Here is a 12,048-nt window from a genome sequence, read left to right as displayed (position 1 = left end):
CCCGGCCCCGCGGCGCCGGGGTCCGCGTCGGTCGACGCGGCCGCCGGCGCGGGCACTGGGACCCCGACGGGGACGAGGACGCGGCGCACGACGCCGACTTCCTGCTGTCCACCCAGGAGCTGGTGTGGGTGGTGGACCCGGCCACGGGGCGCCCGCCCTTCCTCGGCTCCGGCACCTTCTCCACCGTCTACCGCGCGGCGCTCGGCAGCGGCGAGGCGGTGGCCGTCAAATGTCTGTCGGTGCTGCCCGACGCAGAGGGCGGGAACCACGTGCCGTTGGACGTGGTCCGGCGCGAGGCCGCGGTCCTGCGCTCCTGCCGCTCACGCTACGTGGTCAACTTCCAGGGCGTGGTGCTCCCCACGGCGCTGGCGGCCGCTGCCGGCACGGGGCGCGAGCCCCCCGTCCCACGCGGCTCGCTGCTCGTCGTCACCGAGCTGGTGCAGGGAGGGGACCTGTACTCCGCGCTGCGCGCCGGGCGCATGCGCTGGTATGACGGCGGCGCACGCGTGGCGCACGACGTCGCCGCCGGGCTGGCCTACCTGCACTCACGCCGCATCATCCACTTCGACCTGAAGAGCCGCAACACGCTGCTCACGGAGCGGGGCCGGGCCAAGCTGGGGGATGTGGGCCAGGCGCGCATGCTGCCCTTCGCCCGATCCTTCCTCTCCTCCGAGCTGCACGTGGGCACCTGGTCCCACGCCGCGCCGGAGACCATCCTGGGCCAGCGCTGCACCGTGCAGTCAGACATCTACTCCTACGGCGTGCTGCTGTGGGAGATCGTGACGGGGAGCGTGCCCATCCGCAATGAGATGCGCGAAGTCAGGTGGAAGCTGAGTTTTTTCTGAGGGGTCCGGGGGGGGGTAAGGGAGTGGGTGGGGGGTGGACGGGACTGGGCTCGGGGGGAGGTGCCTGAGTGATGGTGGGGCAGGAGGCCCAAGGCCTTGCTGCAAGACTACACGGGAAGATCCGGCATTCAAGCATGGGTTTGAAGTGCCGCGAGCTAGCTAGTGCATGGGCACCCACCTCTGCGACCCGTCCAAATGGCTGGCACGCCAATGGTGAATCACCACAGCGCTCTGCCCAGAAAAGTCAGCACCCTTCCCCAAACCACTGCAGAGTGCCGGAGGAGTGTCCGTTGGACATTGCAGAACTGATAAAGGCCTGCTGGCGGTCAGATCCGGCCGCCCGACCCACAGCCTCCGAGCTGCTGGAGAGACTGGTTGCATATGCAGAGCCCGCTGGTGACCCGCCGTGAGGCCGATCAGCAAAGGCCATCCTGCTCGCATGGCCGTCCAGGTGTTTTTCATCTCGTATCAGGTTTTCTTCTTCCCCCCTAGGAGATAGAATCTCATCCACACCAAAGTACCGGGCTTTGCTTCTGTGTTCCAATAATTAATCTCAGTAATGCAGCAAGAACGCTGCACTTCGCTACGTCTACTCCCACTACGCTGCCCTCCCTGGTAGGGCTGACATCGCATGTCATCCCATGCACTGCTGTGATTGGGTGGAAGAAATGGACGGGACGAGGCAGATCCGTTGGAAGCTTTGCGGGGAAAAGCTGGGACTGCCGCTGCATGTCCAGGACCACCAGATTTGGTCCGGCATGGTGTCGGGGAGGTGGCGGCCGGCACGAACGCTATGAGGGCCCCCCCCTCGCATGAGTCTGCCGCATTCCCAGCACCAGTCGTTTCCAGTCGAGTGACCCATGCGGCGTCTTCGGTAACCACAGCCTTCACGCTCTTCCATACAGGGCTGCGGCCCTCCCCTCCCTGAATGGAGTCGGCCCCGCTGATGCTGCGGGGTCGGGCAGGGGAGGGCTCCGTGCGCAGGGGGCTCAGCTCCACGCAGGGGGGCATTCCTCCACCGTCCAAGACCAAGCCTGTGATACTCATCGACGAGGAGGGTGAGTCTGGAGCAGCGGCCTTGGAGTGATTCGAAGTTGAGCAAGTGTGCCGACCACCAGTGTTCCCACCGATGGATCTGCACATCCCCCCTCCCCCCCTCCCCAGGGCATCTGAGCTACACCACCCTGCGTAAGCAGGCCCTGATCACCGACATGGCCCTCCGGCATCGCGACATCCGGGCACTGGAGCCCCAGGTCGCCCTGCCATGTATGTTTCCGAGTTGGTTGGCCTTTCATCCGGTCTTGGTCGACGGGTTCAGAGTCCCAGCATGCATGACCCCTCCTCCCGCTCCACGCGCGACCTTCCCACACCACCACCACCCTCATCCAGAGCAACGCATCCCTTACCCTCCTCCCACGCCTACCAATGCACAGACCCGCCGGCCATCCTGGTGCGGCGCCAGGCCATCGTGCTGAACCTGGAAGGCCTGAAGCTGATAATCGGGCGCGAAAAAGCGCTGGTGCTCAGCGTGCCCGCCCCCGGCGACCTCACCGCGCGCTGCCCCGCGGACCTGGCCAACCCCCTGGTCCAGCAGCTGGCGGCGCACATCGCCATGCGCGCCTGGCCCGGGTCTGGGGACGGGGCGGAGGGCGGGCTGGGCGCGTCCTTCAGCGTGGCCACGCTGGAGGAGATCCGCGGCGGCGCGACCCTGCCCTACGAGCTGCGCGCGCTGGAAGGCGCGCTGCTCTGCCTGGTGCGCGTTCTGGAGCGGGAGGTGGGCGCGCTGGAGCGCGGCGTGCGCCCCGTGCTGGACCGCATCCGGCGCGGCGTGCTGCGCTCCGACCTGGAGGAGCTGTACGAGTCGCGCACGAGGCTGGTCCGCGGCCTGGCCCGCGTCTCGCGTATGAAGGAGATCCTGGAGGAGCTGCTGGACGAGGAGGAGCTGATGGCGGGGCTGTGCCTGACCGCCGCCGACGCCGCGCGCGCTCGCGCCGAGGAGGCTGAGGAGGCCGCCGGCGCGGCCGGCGCGGCCGGCGCCGGCTGGCAGGGCGGGTCGCCAGAGGCCGGGCGGGGCGGGGCATCGGCCCCCTCCCTCGCCCGCCACTATTCCGGCTCCGCCCCCGCCGCGCCCTCCGCGCTGGGCCCCGCCTGGTCGGGCGCAGCGGGGTCGGCGGGCGGTGGCGGCGGCGGCGGGGCCTGGCCCGCGCCGCCGGCGGCGCCACCGAGCGAGGCGCCCGACCCGGGGGAGATGGAGGAGTGCGAGGATCTGGTGGAGGCCTACTGGCTGCAAGTGGACGCCCTCGCTCTCCCGCCCTGGCCCTGCTGCAGGAGCGCATCGCCGCCACCGGAGCACCTGGTCAATCTGGACCTGGACGCGCGGCGCAACCAGCTGGTGTCGCTGGGCCTGGCCATCGACCTCCTGCTCATGGCCTTCGAGTGCCACATGGCCCTCACCTCCATTTTCGGCATGAACCTGACCTCGGGCCTGGAGCCGCTGCAGCCCTACTCCCTCTGGGGCATCGTGGCGCTCGGCGCCGGGGCGGGCGCCCTGCTCACCGCATTGGTGGGACGCTACGCGCGCCGCAACGGCCTCCTCTTCCTCCCCAGCTTCGGACTGGCGGGGGCGGAGGGCGGCGCGGGCGCGCCGCCCCTCAGGCCGGCCTGAGGCGGTGTGTGTGTGTGGTGTGGGAGGGACGCGTGCCGCCGCCCCGGGATCGCGAGGGGGCAAGGGGCACGGCGCGGTGTGGTCGTACCGGCAGCAGGGGATCCCGGACGGCGGTGCTGCACTGCCAGCAGGCATTCTGGCTGTGTCCCTCATCAGATACACCGACCGAGATCCCCCTCCGGTCAGGGCTTCACCACCTTTCCCCAACGGATGCTGCGCCTCGGCGGGGAGGGCCGATGCCACAGCAGCTGGACCCCGAGGTGGCGGGAGAGGAGTATCGCAGCGAGGCACGGCGCAGCCAACCGTGCTTCGCGCTGTGATTGGCCGCAGCTATGCATGGACACTGCCACATTTGCCGGTGTGTGCGCCAACCGCCCAGGTTGCATGATGCCATACACCTCCTCACCACCATGGACACAGCAATACAACTCAACCGACGTTATTTTTCCATGCCGTGAAGGCCAAGGAATCACAGATCTCACCCACAAGCAAGGCTGGTGCGGGCAGGCACGCCAGGCCACGACCCTGGGGCACTGCCTGGCCCCCCCTCGTAGCAGACCGCGTTTATGAGCCACGGATGGTGGATCCTATTCTGGAAGAATCCGATTCCTGCATCTGATCCTGTATCTATAGGGGTATCAAGCACGAGGTAGTTGCGAGGTCTGCTTCCGGGGGTCGGTCCCCCCACTTCGACGTGGCTCACGATGGGAGAGGAGCCGCGGCCACAGGACCTGGGTCGAGGAAGCGTCCGGGAGCGCGTGGGTCTTTGGAAGGTATAAATCAATCGTTCGGAAGCGGCATCGCCACCAAATATTATTGCATTGCACTTCTTGCACACTTTGACCAATATCGTAACCATGCAGCAAGCACTGGCGATGAAGCAGCTGACGGTCGCTGTCGGGGCCGTTGGCCGGGCCTTCGCTTCAGCCTCCGAGGGTGCCGCCAGCACCATCAAATACAACCCTGCAAAGGGGCCCAAGGCAGCATATGTGCCAGCGGATGCGCGCACTGCCAGCGAGAACGCCAGGGATCTGTTCCGACGGTAGGTTGGGAGTATGCCGAGTGGGGGTTTCCTGTTTGACGCATCTTCGAGCAGCTCCCCTCATATCTGCTGCATCGACGTTGTGTGATGGATGGAGTTTGAGGAGATCACGGCAGGGGCTGCGACGTAAGACCCCCTTGGGCCTGCAGGTTGTCGAAGAGAAGCCCTCGCCCTGCAATTCTCGAGAATGATACTCTCCTTTCCCACTTCCCTAACAGCTTGCGTCAGGCGCCGAAGAGCTCCTCCACTTCCAACAAAACCAACTCCAGCTTCGCCCATTCTACTAAGGGTAGGTTCAGAGATATGATTCAGGACCAGCTACATATTGTACAGGCAATGACAGTTGGCCTTCTCCATTGCACAGTCAACAATGGTTTGGCCTTCTCCACACAAATCGACGACAAGGTGCCTCACCCATTCTCTGTGATTCCATTGGCTGCAGAGTCCACGACCGTGCTTGGCGGAAACAGGGATCTGCACAATGCTCCCAGCGAGAACAGTGCTTAGCTCCACAGACAGAGGCGCCTTGCTTCAGACCCACCGGGGAGTGCCGTGACATCCCATGGCGGCACCTTCCCGAGAGGTCTGACCTTTTGACTCTCTATCTTCCATCATTTCCCCAACTCCCACATGAAGATTTTCCATTCCTCTCTGGTATTTGTCCTCCCTTCGCACGGCCTGAAGGCTGTGTAGGGATAGCCTGCCGAAAATGGATCCCCCAAGCACCCAGTCCCCTTTCCTCCATATCAGAGGCGCAAATGCCAGTCACCCCTGTTGAGTGCTCAGGATCAGACAGCCCCCTGTACTTCCCATTTTGAGTGTGAAAGTCTGTATCGGTGGGGTCCCGGCCCCTCCTCCCCCCCCCCCCCCCCCCTCCATGTCAATACGAATTGACTTGAGCTCACGACTCAGGCTGATTGAAGGATTTCCTGGACTGCCACGTCCAATCTTCAATCTCGATCATTTCGCATGGGAGATAATGTTGAGAGTGAGCACTGGCCCCATCGAGTAGGCCGTGTAGTCGGGTAGACCATGCGCCATGGGCTTGTGTGGCTGCTTCACCTCCTCCCGCAGCAGGAATGCTGACCCTGAATCGAAACAAACAGCCGACGATGAGGATTACGCCGGTCAGTTAGCCCGGCTGATGAGCTGTCAGCTGGAGGGCGAGCCCGTCGTGACGGTCCGGCAACTCTCGAATGCCCGCGTGAATGTCAGCGCCGTGGAGTCATCGGAGCCCCAAAAGGAGTTCATGCCGCACACGGCCCGCCTGCGCAGCATGGACTTCTCGGCTCATGCCCAAGGTTCTCCGTGCTGGTGGGGGGCCGCAGTCCATTCCATCTGTCCATTATCAACTCATGACCATGTCCTCCCTCTCCATGTCGCCACCCCGCAGAGGTTCGTGAGCAGATGGACTGGACTGCCAGCCGGTGGGACCTGGACAGTGCCCTCAAGTCAGAGCAGGAGGCGGCGGGCAAGCGGGCGGTGTGGGAGACTGGCCTGCTCCTGGCGGAGGACACGCTGCGGGCGCGGCTGAGGAAGCTCAGCCTGGACCTGCACATAATGGAGGGGGACGGCAACTGCCAGTTTCGCTCCGTGGCTCACTCGGTCTACGGTGGGTGCAGGGGAGCTACGCGGAGGCACAGCAGCGGGGCGGCGGGGGCGTCCCTTGGTTCTGTGCATGGCCCTGCCATGCATCATCGCCTGCATGTGAGCTTGGGTACTGTAACCCAGCCGCCGGCCACAGGCGCCCTGCAGGGTGCACACCCAACAGAACGCCTCACTGCAGGAAGGCTCGAGGTGTGCAGGAAGGACAGCCTCACCAGGTCCCTTACTTCCCATGCCTCACATTCGCCACAGGCTCCCAAGAGCAGCACATGCGGGTCCGGCGGGCGGCGATCATGCACATGCGACGCTGCCCCGACGAGTTCCGTGCTTTCCTGGGCTCCGATTTTGACGCCTACCTGGCATCAATGAGCGAGTCTGGCGTCTGGGGCGACGAACTGACCCTGGTGCGTGGGAAAGGGGGGGGGGAAGGAGCCTTGGGTGGCTCGAGACATGTAGTGGGGGGAAACCCGAGTCTGCCCTGACCTTGAGGGCGCCAGGAGGAGGAAGCCTGCCTCATTACTCCGGCTAAGCACATGTTTTCTGGTGTTCCACCTCATGACAGTGCTGCCGTGTCCAGGTGGGTGTGAAACTCTTGTGCCAAACATTCCGAACCGCCACCCCTCGTCATGCAGAGGGCCATCAGCAACGCCCTCTGCATCACCATCTCGGTGGTCATCGGCGCAACTCAGATGGTACGGTACATCCCAACCGACTACAGGCAGGGGAAGACGGTGAGGCGCATGTGGGTGGGCAGGACAGATGCGTGGACAGGCAATCGTGCAGGACTGGTTTGGGTAGGGGTGGCTGCCCCGAGCTCCTGCGCTGAGGCCAGGATGCAGGGCCATGAACTGACAGCAAGTAACAGTTGAACTGATAGCAAACATTTCCAACCTCCTCCCTGCCCTGCTTGCAGCAAGAAATTTTCCTGACATACATATCACCTGTGCACTACAATGCCATTCAGAGGATCCGATCGGCGCCCCACTCCGGATCAGTTGACCGCCTCAGGCGCGGATCTCAGATTGCGCTAGCGATGGATTCGTTCCAGCACCGAAATACATCCATGTTGCAGCCCGCAGCTCATTGATTTTGCTGGGTCTCACGCTTGACGGGTGCGTTACATGCGTTTTTCAGCACCATTGTTTGATAGTCGGGTACACACTCCACACAGCTGGGTGGAAGAAAGGACGCCTCGGTCTACTCATCAATTAAGCAATAGGGTCCTTTCGCGGAATACTTCACGCCGGCAAGTAAGCGATCTCACCACTTATATAACACCAGCCAATTTTTCCGACTCCATACAACTGGCGTTGGCATGGTAGCTCCGTCACTGTGACCTGGTTATAGGATGGGGGACACGAACTCCGACAGTCCCACTGCCTCCCCGGAGGCTGCCTTCGAAGCACCTCCCACAGCAACCGTGTCGCTGAGAGAAGATCAGCTGCAGAATGCTGTTTCCTTCCTCTCCCACCCCAAGGTAGGGCCTTCACTTGCGTGGACTTGGCCCTTGCCCGACCTGGGACCGCTCCTTGGAGGACTGTACCTTGCACAGGTCCGGACCTCACTCCGTCCCATCGGCCATTCCAGGTCCGCTCGTCGGCTGTGGAGCAGAAGCGGCAGTTCCTGCAGCGCAAGGGCCTGACCGACGCGGAGATTGAGGAGGCATTCAGGCGGGTCCCGGAAGCCCCTGCTGCGGCCTATGTACCTGCCCCATCTCCACACTCTGTGGTGGCCGTGCCAGCGGGGACCGTGACGCCGGCTGGGTACGTCCCCGTGCAGCAGCAGCAGCTGGTGCCTGCGCAGCCCCAACCTGTGCGATGGGGACAGGTGAGCATGAGGAGACGGTCTTGGTAGGGGACATGGGAGGAATCATCATGCTCGAAGAACTGCTCTAGGCCCCTGTTGTTTCACTGGGCCGCTGTTGTTTGGAGGGGATGCCCACCTCATACATTGTCGTTGCCCAAAACATCCACCACCCCCAACTCCGACAGGCCATGCTGGGCGCGGCCTTTGTCGCCGCGGGCGTCTACGCCCTCAAGGTCGTGGTGTGGCCCTACGTGGCGGATGCAGTGACCAAGTGGAAGGCGAGCCAGGGCGAGATGGCAGAGGCCAAGGCCCTGCAGGAGAAAGAGTCCAACGCCCTGGCCGAGGCCATCCAGGTGAGCTGGCAGCAGGGTGCTTTGCTGTTCCAACAATCCGCATCCCAGCCTGCTCAGCTCATGGGGCATCCCTGCCCTGCCCTCTCCCTGCAGGCCCAGACCTCCGAGCTGCGGAACACGGTGGAGCTGCTGCAGAAGTTGACCGTGAGCCTGGAGGCGAGCGTTGCAGAGTCCAAGCGCGCCGCCCAGGATTCGCTCAGCTTGGCCGACCTGAGGGCTGAACTGCGCACTCTGGCCGGCACCATCCGAGAGTGAGCGCGGTGGTTTTTCCCAGGGTGGGTCGGGGGGTGTCGTGAGGGTTTTGCCTCCCGATGCACCGGCGCCATTCCCCCGCAAGTGCCCCCGTTCGAAACCGCTGCAGCGTGCCGAGTCCCCCCAATCCTCCCACCCTCTCTACTGCAGGCAGCGGCCCGCGGCAGCGCCGCCGGCGCCCAGCGTGGACGTCGGCCGGGAGCTGGCATCCATCAAGCAGCTGCTGGCCAATGGGGTCGGTACGTGAGAGAGGATCCGCTGCATGGCCTGGTGCCTGGCAGTTTATGTCGATCGCCTTGCCTGCGCAGTATCTTGAGGTGTTGCGGTGTCCTGTAATCGCTCTGCACTCCACCGATCTCGGCAAACTGGGCGTCGGGCTCTCGGACAGGGGCCTCAGACAGGGGCCGGGGTTTCTGCGCAACTTGCTGAGGTGCGCCATCCACCCCCCCACACCCGCAGAGGGTAGCGGGCCGGGCGCCGCGCACATGCCTGGCGCTGAGGCGGCCGCGAACGCGGCTGGCGTCGCCGCCGTGAAGCCGACCCCGCACCCCGCCTCCGCGGCCGAGGAGGCTCTGGCGACGCCCTTCCGCCCCGCCGACGAGTCGCCGACGCCTGCCGCCCCGGCCCTCTCAGGGCCTGCCCACCCCGCCTCCTACATGGAGGTCCTGGAGATGTTGGAAAAGGGTCAGAAGCCGCCGGGCATCAGGGTGAGAGGATTTTGTGTGTGTGGGGGGGGGGGAGGATAGTTGCACGTGGGTGCAGGTGGTGGCACAAGGAGAGAAGGGATAGGGGGGTCCACTGTGTAGACTACTGCTGCGACAGCCCTCACTGCCGCATTGCAGCTGGTCCAACCCCGCCCTTCCCACCACCTGGGCCCTCGCTCTCCACAGACGGACATCAACGACAAGGCGCCCAACCCGACCCAGAGCGTGCCCAGCCCCCGCCTGGCACCGCGGCGCAAGCCGTGGGAGAGGAGCGTGGAGGGGCCCTCCCCCGCCTCCAGCGCGGTGAGCGAGCCGCGGCAGGGGGCCGGCGAGGCGCGGGCCCCGAGGGGCGAGGCGGCCGCTCAGGACGGCGAGACGGCCGACACGCCGCCGCCCCGCGGCCCACCGTCCACCTCCAGCAGCACCGGCCGCCCCAGCTCCGAGCAGTCGCCCGGCCGGAGCAGGGCTGCCGCCACCTCCATCTACGAGGCCGGTGAGGATCAGGGGGCAATCGTGCATGGAGGTCAGTCATTGCCTGGGCGCCAGGGCGGGGTGGGCATGGTGTCTGGCGGGCGCAACATGTGCGCGACTCAGAGCCCCCTCCCTTTATGGACTCTTCACAACCTTCCCGCTCCCCTCCTCTGTTTCAACAGCGTCCCTGCCCTCCTCGCACCAAGGCGGCGTCATCGCCGGGCGGCTGGGGAGCGGCAGCACCGCCTCTCCCTCCGCGCGCAGCGTGGAGCCCAAGGCACCGTCGTACGCGGCTGTTGTTCGAGACAGCCCGGACACCTCCGACATTCGAGGCTGGCAACCACCTCCCATGCCTCAGCCCAGCATCAGCTTGTGAGCGAGCTCACCAATGGGCCGATACCTGAGTAGCGTCACCCTCTTGAACCTATTAATCGGGATTGGCTTACAATGTCTACCGCTGTTGACAGCCTTGACGTTCGTATACGTGGCATCAAGGCACAACAGTATTCACAGAGCCAAAGAATACGCCCTGGGTGATGAATTCCATTAATGACGACAGAACCGATCCAGGGAATGCGCGCGCGCAAATCTGTCGCTTCCCCACCGATAATAAATAGAGATAGACAAGCTATCAGACAGTCCCGAAGTCTAAACCTCTACTTGGGTCTTATTGAAACCAGTTTCGAAGTCGCTCAAGGAAAAGGAGCGCACCGAGCTTCCGAAAGAGGCTCAATACAATGCCCCTCACATTTTCACTTGTGGCGAGCGGGCGCATTTGCCCGACCAGCACATCGTACGGACCCAGCAGCGCTTCTCTTCAGGCACATGGTGCCTTCTTCGGTCCCTCGAGAGTAGCCCCTAAGCAGAGGAAGGCCCGGCGCTCCATCTTGGCTTCGCGTCAACCCCGGCGAGGTGCGCGTCATCCAACGGCACATGCGCCGGCCGAATCACCTCCGTGCGTACCCTCCGTGCTCAAACTCACGCGTAATTCTCCTGTGCCCGAGCAGTGCGATTAAATGCGGTGGCAGCAGCGTCTGACCAGGCCCTGGAGTTGACAGAGGCCAATGTGGAGAAGGTCCTGGACGAGATCCGGCCATACCTCATGGCTGATGGCGGCAACGTGGAGTTCGTAGAGATCGATGGACCCGTGGTCTACCTCAGGTCAGGAAGCACATGTGCCTCCCACTGGAGGGCCAGGGGCCCTGTGTCATAGCCGCCCTGCATTGCCTTGCAGCAGTGAAGTACTACCGCATCTCAGGAGCTCCCCGCACTTGACCTTGCCTCCCGTCGTGTCTTCACCTTCCCACTCATGCCTCGCCCCAGGTTGCAAGGCGCCTGCGGGTCCTGCCCTTCCTCGCTGACCACCATGACCATGGGGATCAAGCGGCGCCTCATGGAGTCTATCCCGGTATGGCATGAGACCGACCTCACAGGCTGCTGCTCTCGGATGTGTGGGGGGATGGGCTCCGCACAACTTTGCTGTCCTGCAGGCTCAATTGTGTCCAGCATTCTTTCCTGGCCTCCTGATATTCAGGAGATCTCAGATGTGGAGCAGATGGAGCCCGAGGACATGGGTGGTCTGGACCTCACGCCAGAAAATGTGGACACCGTGCTGGATGAGATCAGGTGGGATGCTTGGATGCAGCCCTGGCATTGTCATCCATCTCCTTGTTCCTTCCTGTACCCAGAAGTAAGGACAACTCGCTTGAGTGGGTGCAGCCTTGTATCCCCCCCTCCCCTCCCTGTTGACAGGCCATACCTCATCGGCACGGGGGGCGGGGGCCTGGACCTGGTGGAGATCGACGGCCCAATTGCCAAAGTAAGGATCACGGGCCCGGCGGCCTCGGTCATGACGGTCCGAGTGGCAGTCACCCAGAAGCTGCGGGAGCGCATCCCCGGCATCGCGGCGGTGCAGCTCGTCAACTGAGGGAGGGGGCACGAGGGACCCCAGGCCCTGCCCCGCTCAGCGGCTCTCCCTGCGTGCATGTGCACTTGTGTGTGCACCAGCGGGACATGATCTTTCCATGATGGTCCCCCCCTGACCTCATCCTGGCTGCTCCCCAGCATGCGATGCCCCTCTCTGTGTCTGACAATCCCTGCCGTGGACCCTGACATGCTCGCTATCACAAGGGGAAGTGCACGCAGCGATTTGAGGTGTGGTATAGGAGGGATGGCATGCATGCCCGGGGGCTGCAGAAAAAGAACAGCAGTGTATCATGAGGACCAGAGTATCACATGGCAGCTCCTGCACACAGGAACAAGAAAATGCTGGGGGGGGGGGGGGGGGGGGAAGGGCGGCGACGCG

General features: G+C 64.0%; 4 protein-coding genes across 4 annotated transcripts in view; all 4 read left to right on the top strand.

Annotated features, from left to right (window-relative positions):
* The window catches only part of F751_0429 (putative serine/threonine-protein kinase), a gene marked incomplete at both ends in the record, with an annotated part of 4,594 nt that extends 3,339 nt beyond the window's left edge, over nt 1-1,255 (top strand). Inside the window, 2 exons of the mRNA XM_011397613.1 lie at nt 78-823; nt 1,117-1,255. Coding sequence (XP_011395915.1) covers nt 78-823; nt 1,117-1,255 — 885 coding nt within the window. The remainder of the gene's footprint in view (nt 1-77; nt 824-1,116) is intronic.
* A 518-nt stretch (nt 1,256-1,773) lies between these two features.
* Nucleotides 1,774-3,830, top strand: F751_0428 (Magnesium transporter MRS2-4; the record flags this gene model as incomplete). Its single annotated transcript, XM_011397612.1, has 5 exons — nt 1,774-1,903; nt 2,010-2,111; nt 2,279-2,801; nt 3,072-3,408; nt 3,756-3,830. 5 exons carry the CDS (start codon nt 1,774-1,776, stop codon nt 3,828-3,830), a joined length of 1,167 nt encoding a protein of 388 aa, XP_011395914.1.
* Nucleotides 3,831-5,696: 1,866 nt separating this feature from the next.
* Nucleotides 5,697-10,119, top strand: F751_0427 (Peroxisomal membrane protein PEX14; the record flags this gene model as incomplete). Its single annotated transcript, XM_011397611.1, has 11 exons — nt 5,697-5,853; nt 5,946-6,164; nt 6,410-6,561; nt 6,790-6,888; nt 7,745-7,984; nt 8,149-8,316; nt 8,410-8,567; nt 9,035-9,275; nt 9,459-9,575; nt 9,639-9,765; nt 9,950-10,119. The coding sequence occupies 11 exons, from the start codon at nt 5,697-5,699 to the stop codon at nt 10,117-10,119; spliced, it is 1,848 nt and encodes a 615-aa protein (XP_011395913.1).
* Nucleotides 10,120-10,845: 726 nt separating this feature from the next.
* On the top strand, nt 10,846-11,670 carry F751_0426 (NifU-like protein 2, chloroplastic; the record flags this gene model as incomplete). The annotated part of the gene is made up of 4 exons (XM_011397610.1): nt 10,846-10,904; nt 11,067-11,151; nt 11,278-11,369; nt 11,496-11,670. 4 exons carry the CDS (start codon nt 10,846-10,848, stop codon nt 11,668-11,670), a joined length of 411 nt encoding a protein of 136 aa, XP_011395912.1.
* Nucleotides 11,671-12,048: the final 378 nt, after the last annotated feature.

This window comes from Auxenochlorella protothecoides (assembly GCF_000733215.1).
Source record: "Auxenochlorella protothecoides strain 0710 unplaced genomic scaffold scaffold106, whole genome shotgun sequence".
NCBI lineage: Eukaryota > Viridiplantae > Chlorophyta > Trebouxiophyceae > Chlorellales > Chlorellaceae > Auxenochlorella > Auxenochlorella protothecoides.
The sequence above is the reverse complement of the archived record's forward strand: the minus strand, read 5'-3'. Positions and strand labels throughout refer to the sequence as shown.